This window comes from Mercenaria mercenaria, chromosome 8, assembly GCF_021730395.1.
Source record: "Mercenaria mercenaria strain notata chromosome 8, MADL_Memer_1, whole genome shotgun sequence".
NCBI classification, from domain to species: domain Eukaryota; kingdom Metazoa; phylum Mollusca; class Bivalvia; order Venerida; family Veneridae; genus Mercenaria; species Mercenaria mercenaria.
Window position 1 is genome coordinate 72,493,783 of NC_069368.1, and position 16,481 is coordinate 72,510,263.

General features: G+C 34.8%; 1 protein-coding gene across 1 annotated transcript in view; it reads left to right on the forward strand.

The window, feature by feature from the left end:
- The window catches only part of LOC123566099 (myosin heavy chain, non-muscle-like), a 183,160-nt gene that overhangs the window by 36,502 nt on the left and 130,177 nt on the right, over window positions 1-16,481 (forward strand). The window contains exons 15-17 of the mRNA XM_053549186.1: window positions 7,056-7,127; window positions 9,548-9,574; window positions 15,868-15,933. Coding sequence (XP_053405161.1) covers window positions 7,056-7,127; window positions 9,548-9,574; window positions 15,868-15,933 — 165 coding nt within the window. The remainder of the gene's footprint in view (window positions 1-7,055; window positions 7,128-9,547; window positions 9,575-15,867; window positions 15,934-16,481) is intronic.

A 16,481-nucleotide genomic window follows, 5' to 3' on the forward strand; every position in this document is an offset into this window, starting at 1 on the left:
ATAAAGGGAAAAACAAAAAAAAAAAAAGACTTTAAAATAGAAAACGGTATATAGGGAGTTATCAATATGAATAAGACAATGAAATCTGTCAGCACTCTATTTCTTAAATTTGTTTGCAAGCTTTATCAAAGGAAAAAATGACTTTAAATTGTTTTCTGTAAAAAATGAAAAACCCACAAATACAGGCAGGGACCACAGGAATGGCTCAGTTCCACAGCCCCCGTAACAGATCTTTGCTGTTGTTAAAAATGGAAATTTCCTTCCCTTTTAAATTAATAAACTAAAAACGCGGGCATGGTTGGGATAGGTGTCGCCGCTAAATCTGGGCGGGGGGTTTACCCCCATGGGGCCCAAACCCATGACCTCTCATAATATTATGCACCGTATTGGATTTTCAGAAGCAGACGCAAGAGTGGTTCCAATAAGTTTGAAGTTTCATCCAATTGAGCTAAAAAAATAAGTTTAAATACTAAATTAAAACTGGGAAAGGTGTAAAAAGGACACAGGTGCCCCCACCCCCGTACTGTACATAGGTTCATGACTCTGGGGAAATATTTAGAACATGCAACTTTAAATGTTTCATCACTTTTCTGTGTTTTTTTCGCTAAGTCAAGACCAAATCCTGATGGCTGAAAAAAACCAAAACAAAAAACACCCAAAGTACAAGTTCAATGCTTAACAATCTCTGATGTTTTCGATTTAAATTCAAATTTCTTGAGAAAAGGGCAAAAAAACTTGTTTGCCCTTTTTGCATTTTTTGGATTTAATAAAGGGCCCCTTTACATGTATGCCCCGAAGAAATCCTGAATAAAACCCCTTGGTGCACAAATTTACATGCAAAAATAATATTCCTATTTGTTTACCTCTTGACCCTGGTCAAATACGTTTTAAGAAAAGGTGACCAAATTTTATATTCATTTTATGCATTTTTTTTTTAAGTAAAGGGGCCCATAACTCTGGACTGGGGAAAAAAATCAAAAAAAAACAAGGACGAACTCAAGTGCTGAAAATAATCCGAATGTTTCATGATTTTAAAGGTCAAATTTTCTAAGTTACTGTGAGTGACACGATTTAAAAATAAATGTTGGTCGGCTTTGAGAGTCCAAATTTTTTAAATTCCGCTAGGTGCACAATTTACTTAATGGAGCTTGAGCCCTTTTGTAAAATCCCTTTTTTTGGTATGCACACATAAAATTTGGAAAAAAATTCAAGGGAACTCAAGTGCCCCATCCCCCCCCTTGCTCCGAATTTGGTGGCTCAAAAATCGACAGTGAACAAAGAATCTGTATTTTGATTTGCATCCCTTCTTTTGGGACCTTTTTCCCCCTGGCACAATGCAAAAACCCAAATTGGTTTATAGTAAAAAAGTAAAATAAAAGAAGAAAAAAACGCCCGGAATTTGGAAAGGCATAAAAAAATATGGGTATGTCCCGGTATACAAAACAAGAGCACAGTTGTGGGTGCAGGCTCATCTGTTTTATTGTCTCGTATAATAGAAATTTTGTCGCCCTGATTTCTAAGTCCAGAAGGGCATAATTCTTGCAAAAAAAAAATTAAAAATTCGGTACTTGCTTGCGAGTCATCTTTAGTGGGAAATGCCTTCACAAATTTAAAGCAATGCTTTGACCTTTAAGGAAAAAAAGTTGCCCTAAATGCAAAATTTAACTAAAAAATCTGATTTTTTCCTTTTCCAAAAGGGCCATGATTCTTGCAAAAACAGGATGGAGTTGTGTTTTTTTGCTGTACTTAGTCAGTACTGATTTTGAACAAGTGTTGCAAGTTTAAAGAAATGTTTTGTGGTTGACTTAAACATAAAACTTAACCAGGCATGCAGCACGCGCAGACTTTGGGAGCTATCAGGCGATGACAAAAACTCATAAATTTTTTTTTTCAAAAAAATCAGAAAAGCTAAAAACTTCGAATTTCCCAAAAAGGCTCATTTTATTATGTTCTAAATTTTAACAGTCAACTTACTTTTCAAAGAATGTATGCGTATGTCTTAAATTAGGCTGGGTGTTCACGTAAACTATACCCCTTAAGTATGGTTTTTTATTTTGGACCCCTTTTTGTTTTTCATTTTATTTTAAGAAACTAAATTTGAAAATAAATTGCACATTTTACCTTTTTAAATTTTTTGTTTCTTTTGGTGCCATCAACAAAAAATTTTGGGTAAGATTATTGGGATTTTTTCCTAGGCCAGACGCCTTTTTGTTTACAATTTTTAAATTGCTGGTTTCCCCTTTTTAAGTACATGGAGTTTCACTACAGTTTTTGGGGACAAAACCCTAGCATTACTGTACCGAGAAAGCAGGCACAGTGAAAAAATTTCTTCAAGAAATTTGGTACTAAAAAAAAATTTTTTTGTTTTCAAAAAAATTTTTTTTAAACTCCCTTACTTTTTTTCAAGGGCAAAAAAATTTTTTTAAACCTGATACATTTTAAAAGCCTCCCGGATATAAAACTGGGACTTACGTCACCTGGTACGATTCCAAAATTCGGAAAATTTGAAATATTTCCTACCATGATACACCTTTAAATACTTTTGGAACAAGGATACCCCTTTAAAAATCTTTAAGTACGAATAGATTATTAAATCATGATACCCCTTTTCGAAGTCTTAAAGAATAGAGATGCTTTTTTTAAAACCTCCCCCAATTTAATTTTTGAAATTTTAAATTTTGGATAAAAATGTTATTTTTTCATTTTTTTTTTGGTATAGAAAATTTCTATTTGGCAATAATTATTGTGGGCAGTGGCTTTCACTTTAAAAGTTTTGGGGTATTGGCTTTAAGAGCAGTAAGTGAATGGGGGTCAAACATTTAACTGTAGTAAATTTGATTTAAAATTTCCCATAAACACAGTCAGGTAAATGTACCATTAAATAATTTGTAAGACTGACTTCTAAGCATAAAAAACTTTTCTTGCCTTCAGTGCATAAAAAGTGATAATTTTCTACATTTACTTTAAAGGCTGCTCGGATAATGCCCTTGTATTTTATGATGTATCATTTTGACATCACAGAAATTATCTTTTTCCCAAAAACCCGATTGCAGGTAGAATTTTAAAATACTGGATATTTTTTTATGCAATAAGGGGTAAGCAATTCTTCCATATTGCGCGGGAAAAATAAAGGGAATTGAGATAGCCCCTTTTTCAAAATTTAAATAATATATAAATAACTGAAACATCTGGTTTAAAATTTTTTACAGTATATAAATTAGGTCAAAATAAAGTGAAATCAAAAAAAAATGATTTTTGGTTAAAATTGGATCGCCCCTATTGGTTGCCCCCCGATGTTTGATACGGGTAAAAAACAAATGGTACTGCATTTAAGAGAATCACCGCAAACCCCATATTAAAATTTTTAAATTTTTTGATTTGTAAAAAAATTAAATGTTCATTTGTTGGGGTGCAGTTGAACAAGTGCGAAATAAAAAAAAGAAAAAAAAAAAATGGACTGACAAACAGGAAGATAATAAAAAAACCGGAGTGGGGTGTTATCAATCGGGTTTTAAAAAAAAGTTTTAAAACGAAATTTTTTTAATAAAAAGAGACTAAAATTAATAAAAAGTAGTTCTTTTTAATACAAACCCCTTAAATAAATTGGAACCCCGCCAAAAATTTCACCCCAAAATTCATCCATTTTCCATTAAACACATTTTCCCCAATTTATTTTTAAATACCCAAAATTATACAAAAACCCAATTTAATTTCCCCTTTATTTTTTTTAAAATTTCCTCAAAAAAAAAATAAAATTTTTGCCCTTTGGTCCCCAAGTCCGTGCGTTGGCTTTTAGCTGAGGTATAGGGGTTTTGCCCGGTTTTTTCCGCAATTCCAAAAACTGTTTCGAACTTCCCCAAAATAAATAAAAACTTCTCATGATTAAAAGAGACCGGAACTCGTTTTAAACAAATCTTTTAAACCTTTTTAAAAATTTAAGGTAGCATTGTCCGTTCAATTTTGCGGACCGATTGAGTTCTCAAAATTTCCAGGGGGTTCTAAATTCATTTTTTTGATTTAAAATTTTTTAGGGTTTCATAGTAATAGTGGTGGGAGGGGAAGTTGGGGCTTTGGCTGTCAAATTGTTTTAATGATTTTTGTGGTCAGTTGATGACCTTAATTGCTTCGAGGCAAATTGGTCAAAATTGAGGCCTTTGATTTAAAATGGTTTTCCCCCGGAATAATTGGGCGTACAGCCCCCCAGACTTCATAGCTTGATTGTCTGTAAACATAGATGGCCCCCTTTTTAACGGTCAAAGGTTTTGGTCATGCATACTTGCAACTGAAAATTTTGCTTAATTATCTGTAGGGGGGGGTGTGGGGGTGCGGGTGGGGGGGGGGGTGGGGGGCCCAAATGTGTTTTACAAAAGCTCTTTTTGTGGGTTTAGTTTTTTTTTAAAGGGGGAAATCATTGATTTTGAGGGAATATTGTTTGTGGATTAAATGGTTTTGTCAGTCCATAAAATAAAATGAAAACATCAAACTGCCAGTCCTTTTATTCTAACAATTTGAAATGTAGGAATTGATGTCCCCGGCCACAAAAATTTTATGCAGACAAAAGTAAATGTTTGTCCAGTATCTAATTAATATTATATGTGATTTTTGACATACATATTGATGCTGATTTTCATTACTGATCCAGGTTGACATTTTGTCGTGATAATTATGTCTCCCCACCTAGGGGGACAATTGTTTTTTCCCCCGTCCATCCCTCTGTGCCCCCGAAATGTGGTTTAAGTGACGATAACGGTCTTTTTCCTTTGTGTCTTTATTCCATTCGTTTTGGACCTTTTTCCTTTTTATTGACTGGTTTTAACAATGGGAACAAAGGGGGTGTCTACATAAATACACTCGAAACCGTTATAAAGCTACGAATACCCCGGTCCTCGGTATAAGCTGTAGGGGGTTTGGGCCCAATTTTTTGTGGGTAAAAAAAAAATTTTTAAAAAAAAACGCGGTGTTATTAATTTTTATCCTAACCAGCGTTAAAATTACAAGTAGTGTACTTTAAAACCTTTCCATGACAACTGTCCTAAATCTGCTGCTTATTGTTTTTCGTTTGCCCTTTTTTAAAATTTCAAAACATGTACATGTGCAATTAGGCAATCGTCCGTGTAAAAAAAGATTGTTTGTTAACAAGCGGAACATTTGGTCAGTCAAATATCAAAATGTTTAATTTGGGACCAATTAAGGCAGATGACAGTCATTAGTGAAAAAAAAATGATTTTGTAAAAAAATGCGCCGTTTTTTGTAATTCAACTCAATTCATGGAAAAAAACGAAAAAACGACGCACGAAAAACCTTATGAGTGTGCTCCCTTTTAATTCGTAAATCAACGCGTGATTTAAAAAAATTCTATCTTTTTTTATCGATTTCCTTATGTAGTCTATTCAAAATTAATTTTTTTGACTGTCCGTTTTTTTTCTTTTTGTTACATAACCCCAGCAACTGCGTGATATGTAATCCCAGACGTGCCTTCCCCCACGCGTTTTAAAATGTTTCTTCGGGATACACAAACCAATTTTCTTTTATAATCTTTACAAATGAGAAGATGCCAAGCGGGATTAAAATTTTTGAAAAAATTTTTCGTAGCTTTTAAGTAAAAAAAAGTCCCTTTATAAGTTTTTATTTCATTTTCATTAAAAAAGCGTCCCAAAAAAACGTTCCGGTGGGTGGGGTATTGCGTTCCCCCCGATCGATCAACCCCCCTTTAAATTTACCCCGCAGTCCGGGGTCTCGAACCTTGGCCCCCCGCGCGTTTAATGGGGGTCCCCGGTCCTTTTGTTGGACTTTTCCGCCGTACGTTTACATTCAATTCGAGCAATCCCCGGGAAAACCCTTTGACCTAGAACCTTCAAACTTCATGGGTTGTAGGGGCTGGGTTGAGCCCCCATTGTTTTTTGGGGTCACCCGTCAAAGGTCAAAAGGGACAGGGGCCTGAACATTGAAAACCTTTTTGATATCAAAGGGCACAGGGGCCCGAAAATTGAAAAAATTTCGATCAATAACTAGAGAACCCTTGACCCCGAAGTTTAAATTTAGGATGATTGGTCATGAAGAGTAGATGACCCTATTATTTTGGGGTCACTCCGTCAAAGGTCAAGGTCACGGGGCCTGCATTGAAAACCATTTCCCATCAATAACTGAGAACCACTAGACCCGTTGTTTAAATTTTAGGTGATTTATCATGAAGGTAGTGACCCCCCATTGATTTTTGGGTCACTCCCTAAAGGCAAGGGCACAGGGGTGAAAATTGAAACCCTTTCCCATCAAAAACTAGAGAACCACTTGACTCAAAAATTTTAAAAATTTATAGGATGGGGACATGCAAAGCAGATGACCCCCATCGTTTTGGGGTCACCCCTCAAAGGTCAAGGTCACGGGGCCTGACATTGAAAAACCTTTCCCTCAATAACTGGAACCCTTGACCCCGAATTTGAAAATTTTAGGATGTTGGCATGAAGAGTAGTGCCCATTGTTTTGGGGTCCCCCTGTCAAGGTCAGGTCACAGGGGGCTGAACATTTAAAAACATTTTTTTCCCATCAATAATAGAGAACCACTTGACGCAGAATGTTGAAAAAATTATAGGGAAGTACATGCACAGGATGACCCCTTTTTGATTTTGGGGGCCTCTGCAAGGTCAAGGGCACAGGGGCCCGAACTTGAAAAAAATTTTTCCCTAAAAAACTAGAGAACCCCTTGCAAGAAAGTTGAAACTTATAGGATGATTGGAAAGCAGGTAGTGACCCCTATTTTTTTGAGGTACTTTTTCAAGGTCAAAAGGGAAAAGAGCCCGAACAGTGTTGGAACCCTAGGCAAAGAGTGTTGAAAATTTTGGGGATGACGGACTGCCCAAATAGATGATCCCCCTTTTCGCCCCCCATCAGTGTCTCTTGACTTTAGCCCTGACTCTTTGACTTCTTGCCTTAGGACTTTGCATTGGGGGGGACATGCGCTTTTTTACAAAAGCATTTTCTAGTTAAAAATAGGATTATGAAGAATTTATGTTAATATTAGTTTGAGTATTTTAAACAGACAAACATTAACTTTTCAGCTGGCTGAAGGAAAATCTCGTGATTTGAAAAATGAAAGACAACAATTGGAGGAAGCCGTCCTTGACCTCAAGGTAATCATTTTTTTTTATAGATTTCACTTATCTCAACTTCAAGGTAACTTTGCTGCTTTAATTAGATGTTCATGGCCTTTCAAGGAATATCCTGATTTTCTTTCCCTGGTGAATTTTTCATCACTTTTATATAAAGATGTGTTAAACCTCAAGTAAAACTTGTGTATGATATATTTTACTTCAAGGTGATATTGTTTCTGAAATGAAAAGTCCTTGACTTTTTCGTGAACTTGTTCCTGTACTTCTATTTCTTTGACATTGAATTTGTCTGGTTTCACTGGTAATGTGTAAAAAATAAAGGCCATGTTCAGGATCACTACCTGTGAATAGAAGTACAACTGACAGTAGATTTTTAGCTCGACTATACGAAGTATAAGGAGAGCTATCCTACTCGCCCCAGCGTCGGCGTCGGCGTCTTTCCGCGTCCCCACCTTGGTTAAAGTTTTGGTGCACTTTCTCTTTTTTCAACTTATCTCTGTAATTACTTGATGGATTTGATTCAAACTTGAAATACTTATTCCTCATCATCATCCACATCATCTGACATAAGGGCCATAACTCTGGCACCAATATTTCATGAATTATCCCCCCTTTTCACTTAGATTTTCAGGTTAAAGTTTTGATGCACTTTCACTCTAACTCTGTTATTACTGAATGGATTTGATTCAAACTTAAAATAGTTGTTCAACATCATCACCCACATCATATGACACAAGGTGCATAACTCTGGCACCATTTTTTCATGAATTATTCCCCCTTTTTATTTAGAATTTCAGGTTAAAGTTTTGGTGCACTTTCACTCTACCTCTGTTATTACTGAATGGATTTGATTCAAACTTAAAATAGTTGTTCAACATCATCACCCACATCATATGACACAAGGTGCATAACTCTGGCACCATTTTTTTATGAATTATTTCCCCTTTTTACTTAGAATTTCAGGTTAAAGTTTTGGTGCACTTTCACTCTACCTCTGTTATTACTGAATGGATTTGATTCAAACTTAAAACAGTTGTTCAGCATCATCACCCACATCATATGACACAAGATGCATAACTCTGGCACAATTTTTCATGAATTATTCCCCTTTTACTTTGAATTTCAGGTTAAAGTTTTATGCACTTTCACTCTATCTCAGTTATTACTGAATGGATCTGATTCAAACTTAAACAGTTGTTCAACATCATTACCCTTATCATATGACACAAGGTGCATAACTCTGGGACCAGTTTTTCATGAATTATTTCCCCTTTTTACTTAGAATTTTAGGTTAAAGTTTTGATGCACTTTCACTCTGTCTCTGTTATTACTGAATGGATTTGATTCAAACTTAAAATAGTTGTTCAACATCATCACCCACACCATATGACACAAGGTACATAACTTTGGCACCAATTTTTCATTAATTATTCCCCTTTTTACTTAGAATTTTAGGTTAAAGTTTTGATGCACTTTCACTCTGTCTCTGTTATTATTGAATGGATTTGATTCAAACTTAAAATAGTTGTTCAACATCATCGCCCACACTATATGACACAAGGTGCATAACTCTGGCACCAATATTTAATGAATTATACCCCTTTTTGCTTAGGATATACTTATATAGTGTTTTGATACATTTTATCTTTACCTCTCTTATTACTTTAAGTTGATATTTTTGACATAGACTCAGGCTATTGTGCAATATCTTCATCCACAATTGGAGTCATTAAACACTCCAGTGACAGCTCTAGTTTCCTCAGATGTGCCCAGTTTCACTATCCAGCATCGAAATAGTCGAGCACGCTGTCTCCTGTGACAGCTCTTGTTTTCAACTTAGTATCTTTGTGGAATGATAACTTTTTTGGTTTCTCTTAGTAGATATAGAACTGTTAACCTTGAACTTTATCTTTTTGCATGTCTGAGTTTGTAATAGTAGAAGTAGTATATGTATCTTGTGATAGAAGTTGGGGCCTCCATTTCTGAGCAGTTAAGAATGTTGACTTCAAATCAGTTGCTCCTCATTGCTGTAGGTTTGAAATCCTACTTGGAATTTTTTCTCCTGTATGGAAGCTATCCAGTTGGCTTGTAGAAGGTCAGTGGATCTACTGGGGTGCCCAGCCATGCCGGGAACATCACAATGACCTTTGTAGTGTTGGTGTCTCTTAAAACCCTATGAAACTCACAACAGATTTTGTATCAAGAGAGACTTCCATGAAGATAAATTTTGCGATTAGGCAGTAATTAATGATTATTCAGTTCAAATCCTATCCCTCTTTTATTTAATAAAAATTGGCGAAATATTAGATTGCAACTGAAAAATGTGTAGTTTTAAACCTAAAACAAATATATAAAGAAAATTAGTCAAAATTGTTTATGTAGTGGAAAGGAAATGAAAAATTCCTGTAAATTATTGATATATTTTGATACCATAATGGCAGGTTATACAGACGATTGCACAATTACAGGTGAGCCGGAGTGGCTTCCCTTTGTCTACAAAAAAATAAATGTTGATTTATTTTAATGGCTGGCCATAGCAACTAAAATTGTCGGCTGTTTTGCTGAATGTTGTATATATTACAAGAGTATTTCATGTATTGTGTAATTGTTGTGAAATTTTAATTGCTGGCTTATGAGATATGTTTATAATTGACTTTTATAACAAAATTGATGTGTAAAAGTAACATAACATTTTTATCCTTTGCCAGGAAAATAGGAAGAGATATAGAAATGCAGTCCATCTGTCTGACTGTCTGTCCACCTCTTAGGGGACTGTTACGAAATTTGAATATATTGATAGGTAGCAATGAGAGGGAGTGAATAAACAATAACTGTGTATGGAATAATGTATGAATGACCTATTCTTTTTAACTTTTTTAAGATTTTTTTTTTTCATTCAGTAACTTAAGTTTGGGATAAGATATTGAAATGAAAATTGGCGTATAGATAGCTTATAGAAACGACATGGTTTGGTAACATGCAAAGTACCAAATGAAACTATACTATCAAATAAAAAAGTGTATGCTGAGCATATAGCTTCAGATTTTTTGAAAGAAGACGCCTTTCTTTGTATCAGTAAGCATCTGCACAGCTTGAAAACCGTAATATTTTATACATTGTAAACAAAGTTGTCTGCTGGCTTCCTTTTATATGTTATCAAATAGAAGGAATTCTAGCTTTGAAATCATGAAGTTGCATCTGTTATGGCTAGCTGAATGATGTTGGAAGGTGATCCGCATCAAGTGAATGAAAACAAATGAGTAAAGTGGTAAACACAGGACTGGTGTGTAGGTGGTTTAACAGGACAAAAGGGTTTGGGATTGTTTTTGTGGCCACTAGGATCAGGTCATGGTTACTGTTACTAAAAATAGAAAATGTTAAAAAAAAGTTGGTTTTGGGGAAATTTCTATAAGGCTTGTTGCATTTTTATCCCGACTAATAGAAGAATAAGTAAAGCTATCCTACTCACCTCGGGGTTGGCGTCTGCGTTGGCGTCACACCTCGGTTTAAGTTTTTCGTACCAGTCCACATTTTGAGAAAACCTTTTGAGATAAAACTTTAAAACTTTCAAAACTTGTACCATCATCATGTCCAGTTTTAGGAATGAGTACATAACACTATCAAGGATTTTGGCTGAATTATGGCCCCTTTTAACTTGGAAACCTTGGTTAAGTTTTTCGTACCAGTTCATTTTTTGTGGAAACTGTTTGACATATAGCTTTGAAACTTTTATCACCTGTTTATTATAACAGTCTCTATCTGTAGGCAAGAGTAAATAACTCTGTCAACTATTTTGACTGAATTATGGCCCTTTTTGGACTTGGAAATTGGTTCAGTTTTTGTCAGTTAAGTCCATGTTTTGTCAAAACTATTTTATATGGGGCTTTGAAGCTTTGAACACTTGTTTATCATCATGATCTCCATCTGTAGGCAAGAGCACATAACTCTGTTGAGTATTTTGCTGTATAATGGCCCTTTAAGGACTTGGAAATCTGTTCAGTTTTCTTACAAGTCCAAATTTTGTCAAAACTTTTGAAACTTTGAGCACTAAGTGTTTATCATGATCTCCATCTCTAGGCAAGAATAGGTAACTCTGTTAACTATTTTGGATGGATTATGGCCCTTTTTGGACTTGGAAATCAGTTAAATTTTTCGTACCAGTCCATATTATGTCTTACCTGTTTGTCATATGGCTTTGGAACCTTGACCACTTGTTTACCATCAAAGTCTACATATGTACGCAAGACTTCATTACTAAGACAAGGATTTTGTCCCTTTTTTGGCATAGAAATTATATAAGTTTCGCATATCATTCCATATTTTGTATAAACGATTTGTGGCTTTGAAACTTCGAACACTTGCTTACCATCATGGTCACACATTGCCATATAGTGCAAGACTTATCAAAATCCACAAATACAGATACATTGTTTTGTCTTATCTATTTTTCTTCTTTTGTCTGAAATTCTGTGGTAATATTTTGAGCCCATACTAACATCAATTCTTTGAATAGTCTAGTGCGCTATCAACAGACAGCTCTTGTTTGAAATATTTTAATTCTTCTAAAGACATCTTAAGGAAATAAAAGAAAATTGAAGTAATGATAGATAGCAGTTAGAGGAAGTATAGAGGATAATAAACAATTCTGGGATAATTTTTCAAACTATCTTACATAATTTTAGTTAAACTTTCTCTAAGGGATGTTTTTTCAACTGGTGAAGAAAATAAGATGACAATGTATTGAAGTGCAAGACTTTAGGTTAACTTCCTTATTTAACCCTTAGCCTGCTGGCGGCAAGTGATTCTGCCTTTGCGACCAGTGCAGACCAAGATCAGCCTGCACATCCGTGCAGTCTGATCATGGTCTGCACTGTTCGCTATTCAGTCAGTAAATTTTCAGTGAACACCCCTTCAAATGATAAATGGTATTGCCCAAATTGAATGAAAGACCAGTCCATTTTAGAAATTTAGCAGGCTAAGGGTTAATGATTTAGCACCCCTTCCACTATAAATTACATTGGCAGAGAATATAACTCTCCAGGAATGCTTCTGTCAAACTTAATTTGTTTATGTGTTGTTCTTTACCCACTCATTTTATTAGTAACATGAAATGAAATTTGTTAGGTAAAGAATAAATAAATATGACACTTATTTTTTAGCCACAGTAATTTGTCCTAATTTTTTATAAAGTTGAAAAGTGTGGGCTGATTATAATTTAGTATCTTTCCAAGCTCTAAAATTATTATGTATATTTTCAGAAAAAAGAGGTATACTGTTTATTGCTTGATTAGCACAGTTATTACAATAATTCAAGTTAAGTTAGAATCACACTGCCCTGGATGGGCTTGCGGATGAGTTCCGGATTCCCATCCCCGGATTGCTCCGGATGTGTATGGAAAAAATGAGCTTTGCAAATAATGCAATAGTAACAGAACCTTAATTGACCTTATTAGAACTGGAATAAAACTAATCGCACATATTTTTTTACCACAGTGATTTCTTCCGGACTGTTACGATCTGTTAAGATCTGTTACGATCTTTTCAGAACTGTTATGGATTTATTACGGATTCCTTACGAATAAATTATTCGTGGCAAAATTTCAAAACTTTGCACTCTTGCCCGTGGATGCCCCCGATTTCTGAACGAATACATTACACCGGATGACTTACAAATGAGTTAGGAGTTCTACGGATGTATAAAGGATGCTATCCAGAGCTCTTCTGCAAGCATATCCGGGGCAGTGTGAATCTAGCTTTAACTATACAAAATAATGTTTGCATCGTTAAGGCAATATGTTATAAATTTCTTTCAGTACTTGCTAGTTATTTTTTGATGCCATTAATGCTGGTTGTATTTCATTACACAAAAAGTTTAATCTAGCTTTTTTAAACAATGAGAAGAGTAAATATTTTAGCTTTTAAACCAATGTATAAAATTAATTTTATTTATTAGAATTACATGCATTAACAACAATAATTAATGAAGTAATAATTGGGACGCGCCATGGGAAAACCAACATAATGGCTTTCCGACCAGCATGGATCCAGACCAGTCTGCGCATCCGCGCAGTCTGGTCAGGATCCATGCTGTTCGCTAACAGTTTCTTTAATTGCAATAGGCTTTGAAAGCGAACAGCATGGATCTTGACCAGACTGCACGGATGCGAAGGCTGGTCTGGATCCATGCTGGTTGCAAGCCACTATGTTGGTTTTCCCGTGGCGTGGCTCATATATTTTAATGTTGCTAGACTTAAGCTGAAAGCTGTGTGATGTTGTTTTTTTGTAGTTGCCACTGACTGGCTCATTTCAGGTGACTTGTAGCAATAGGTAGCCTATAAGTAGCCCTCGCCCTGATTCTATATATAGTAACAAAAAAGGAAACACTTGTTTTCTTTATAGAGTATTTTTTCATTGAGGATATTATTGGTGGAAAATTTTTTATATATTCATTTTAATTGTATGACTTGTTGATCCATTGTATCTGCTGGCCAGTTTACTTTATCTTAAGTTTGCTTGGTTAAAATAAATACATGAAAAAGATGTAATAAAACACTTATTTCATGGCTTGCCAGTCAATAAGTGTATGATATATCAGTCTTGAGTTATAAGCTGCATAAATTCAGGCTGTACCCAATGGCATAGAAATTTTATGTTCATGTAGGTAGATATATATAAGCTGTTTTATGCTACTAATGTTTGATTCATTCCATCGAAAAAAGACAGTCTTGCATAACTTTAGTTCCTAATGGGAAAAGATGTCTTATAAAAAGTTGATTACACCGGTAGATAAAATAAAAAAAGGGAAAGATATAAAGAAGTCAAAAGAACTAGTAGAGGAACTTGAAATAGGACTAACGTTAGATAGAAATGCAAATTAGCATTCATAAGGATGTTCATTTTAAGATGCTTAAGGTCTTATATGGCTACTGTATACAGCTGCTGCTGGTGTATATAAATAACAGTCCTAACTAATTGAGGCTGCTTATAATATGCTTATATAGGAGAATGTATAACATCGGTTAGGGAAACTTCTCAAATGGGAAACTTGTTTCCCAGTGAAATGTAAAATCATGTTTGTTTTTTACGAATTTCATTTGAAAAGGAATATACATGGTGTAATTAAATTCATTCCTGTAGACATGGAAGATTTATCTAAATTTGAGCCACACCATGAGAAAACCAACATAGTGCATTTGAGACCAGCCTGGATCCGAACCAGCCTGCGCATCCACACAGTCTGGTCAGGATCCATGCTGTTTGCTTTCAAAGTCTGTTGCAATTAGAGAAACTGTTAGCAAACAGCATGGATCCTGACCAGACTGCACGGATGCGCAGGCTGGTCTGGCTCCATGCTGGTCGCAAATGCACTATGTTGGTTTTCTCATGGTGTGGCTCATTTCTACTATAAAATAGGGAATAAAACTTTTGTCTAGACATTCAGAGCAGTAGAAAATTAGGTATATTGTCTAAGTCTAACATGGCATATTTCATTTAATGGTACCATGTATATTGTTATGCACTTTAGCAAGTCAAAACATTGATGATTTTGCTTCCAGAACAGGAAACAAATTACTATCCTTAGTAACAAGCTTACTGTAAAGGAAGTAGGGAAAAACAATGAGTTGATTCAAGAATGGGAAGTTTCTCCAATGCGTGAAGTTCTAACTAATTTGTTCAGTTAAGACATTTGTTAAAGTAACTTTTTTTTACCAAACAAGTTTTCCTTGCTTCTATTTGTATATTATTGTATTTCATTACATCTTTTTTGAAGACATTTAAATGCATTTATATTACCCCCACAAAACAAAGTTTGGGGGATATACACAGGAGTTAGATTGTCAGTTGGTCCGTTGGTTTTCATGGTTTCCTGACAATAACTCATGAAAGGCTTGACAGATTTAAATAATTTTTAGTACACAGATGTAACGTCATAAAATACAGGTCAAATTCGACTTTGAGGTTAGTAGTTCAAAGGTCAAGCTCACAATGACACGGAACAGTTAAATGGTTTCCGGATGATAACTTGAGAACGCTTTGGCCTAGGATAATAAATTTTGGTACACAGGTGTAACATCATAAAATACAGGTCAGATTCGACTTTGAGGTCAGTAGGTCAAAGGTCAAGGTCACAATGACACAAAACAGTTAAATGGTTTCCGGATGATAACTTGAGAACGCTTGGGCCTAGGATCATGAAAGTTGATAGGAAGGTTGGTCATGACCACCATATGACCCCTATTGATTTTGACCTCAATAGGTCAATCGACTTTGACATTGGTTTACTTCTGTGGCAAGGCCGTATTGTAGGGGTATAATTCATCACTCCTGTGACTGCTCTAGTTCATCTTGTAAATGATTCTTATATACCAGTGTCAAACAAAGGAACATTATCATGATTGTCTATCCATCAGTATGTCCTAAGTTTTCAACAATTACAGTTGTTGACTTGGTTTGTGTAGGACTATTAAACTATAAACAAATATATAAATTACATAACTGAGATATTTCATCAATGAAAATATTGAGAGAAATAACATTGATGAATAATGGAAACCAATGACAATGTTCTTTTTTTTTTTTTTTTATAAAAATGTTAAAAAATAATGAATGACAAAGTAGTTCTATCCAAGTGATATAAATATATAGCAGATTTTTCTTACTGATGAGCTTTCATGGTCAATATAAAAATTATAATTTGCATTGTCTATGAAACATTTTATAAATATCTGTCTGTCAAAAACATATATTTCTGATTTTACAGGATGATCTACGTCAGATGAAACAAGATAAGTCAAAATCAGAGGACAAAATACAGGAGCTTGAAATTGTAAGTTTTTCTTTTCAGACTGCAGTATATGTGGTGATGATGAAATTTAAATTTACTAATGCATTGTTAAGATGTTTTCATGAAATGCTTAGTGAAACTCTTTTTAGCTTATTATTTTCTTCAATTTGTTGCAGGAATAGGGCATTTTGTTTCAAAGTAATGTGTTTTCTGAACTCTTGGTGTTACAACAGTTAGCCATGTTCTGCATTCCCTTATCATCACAATCTTATGAATATGCATGCGTTTAAACCTGAACATTCTGGAGCTCCACCTTTTTGCTTGTTCATGAATATTCAGATATTTACAGCAATATATCCAATGTAATAAATGTACATCTAAATGAATAAAATGTATGATCATAGTGGGTCAAATGTACTGGGTTTTATCAGTCTTAATATTTTTCCAAATACCTATATGTTCTGAAGTGACTCTTTTTCAAAGAAAGTAAAGGTCACTCACTACCACTGTACCTTAAATAGACCATCACTCCAGGCATTAGAATCCCATAAGTAATCATTCTTGACTCAATGAAATTTGTCACATGACAG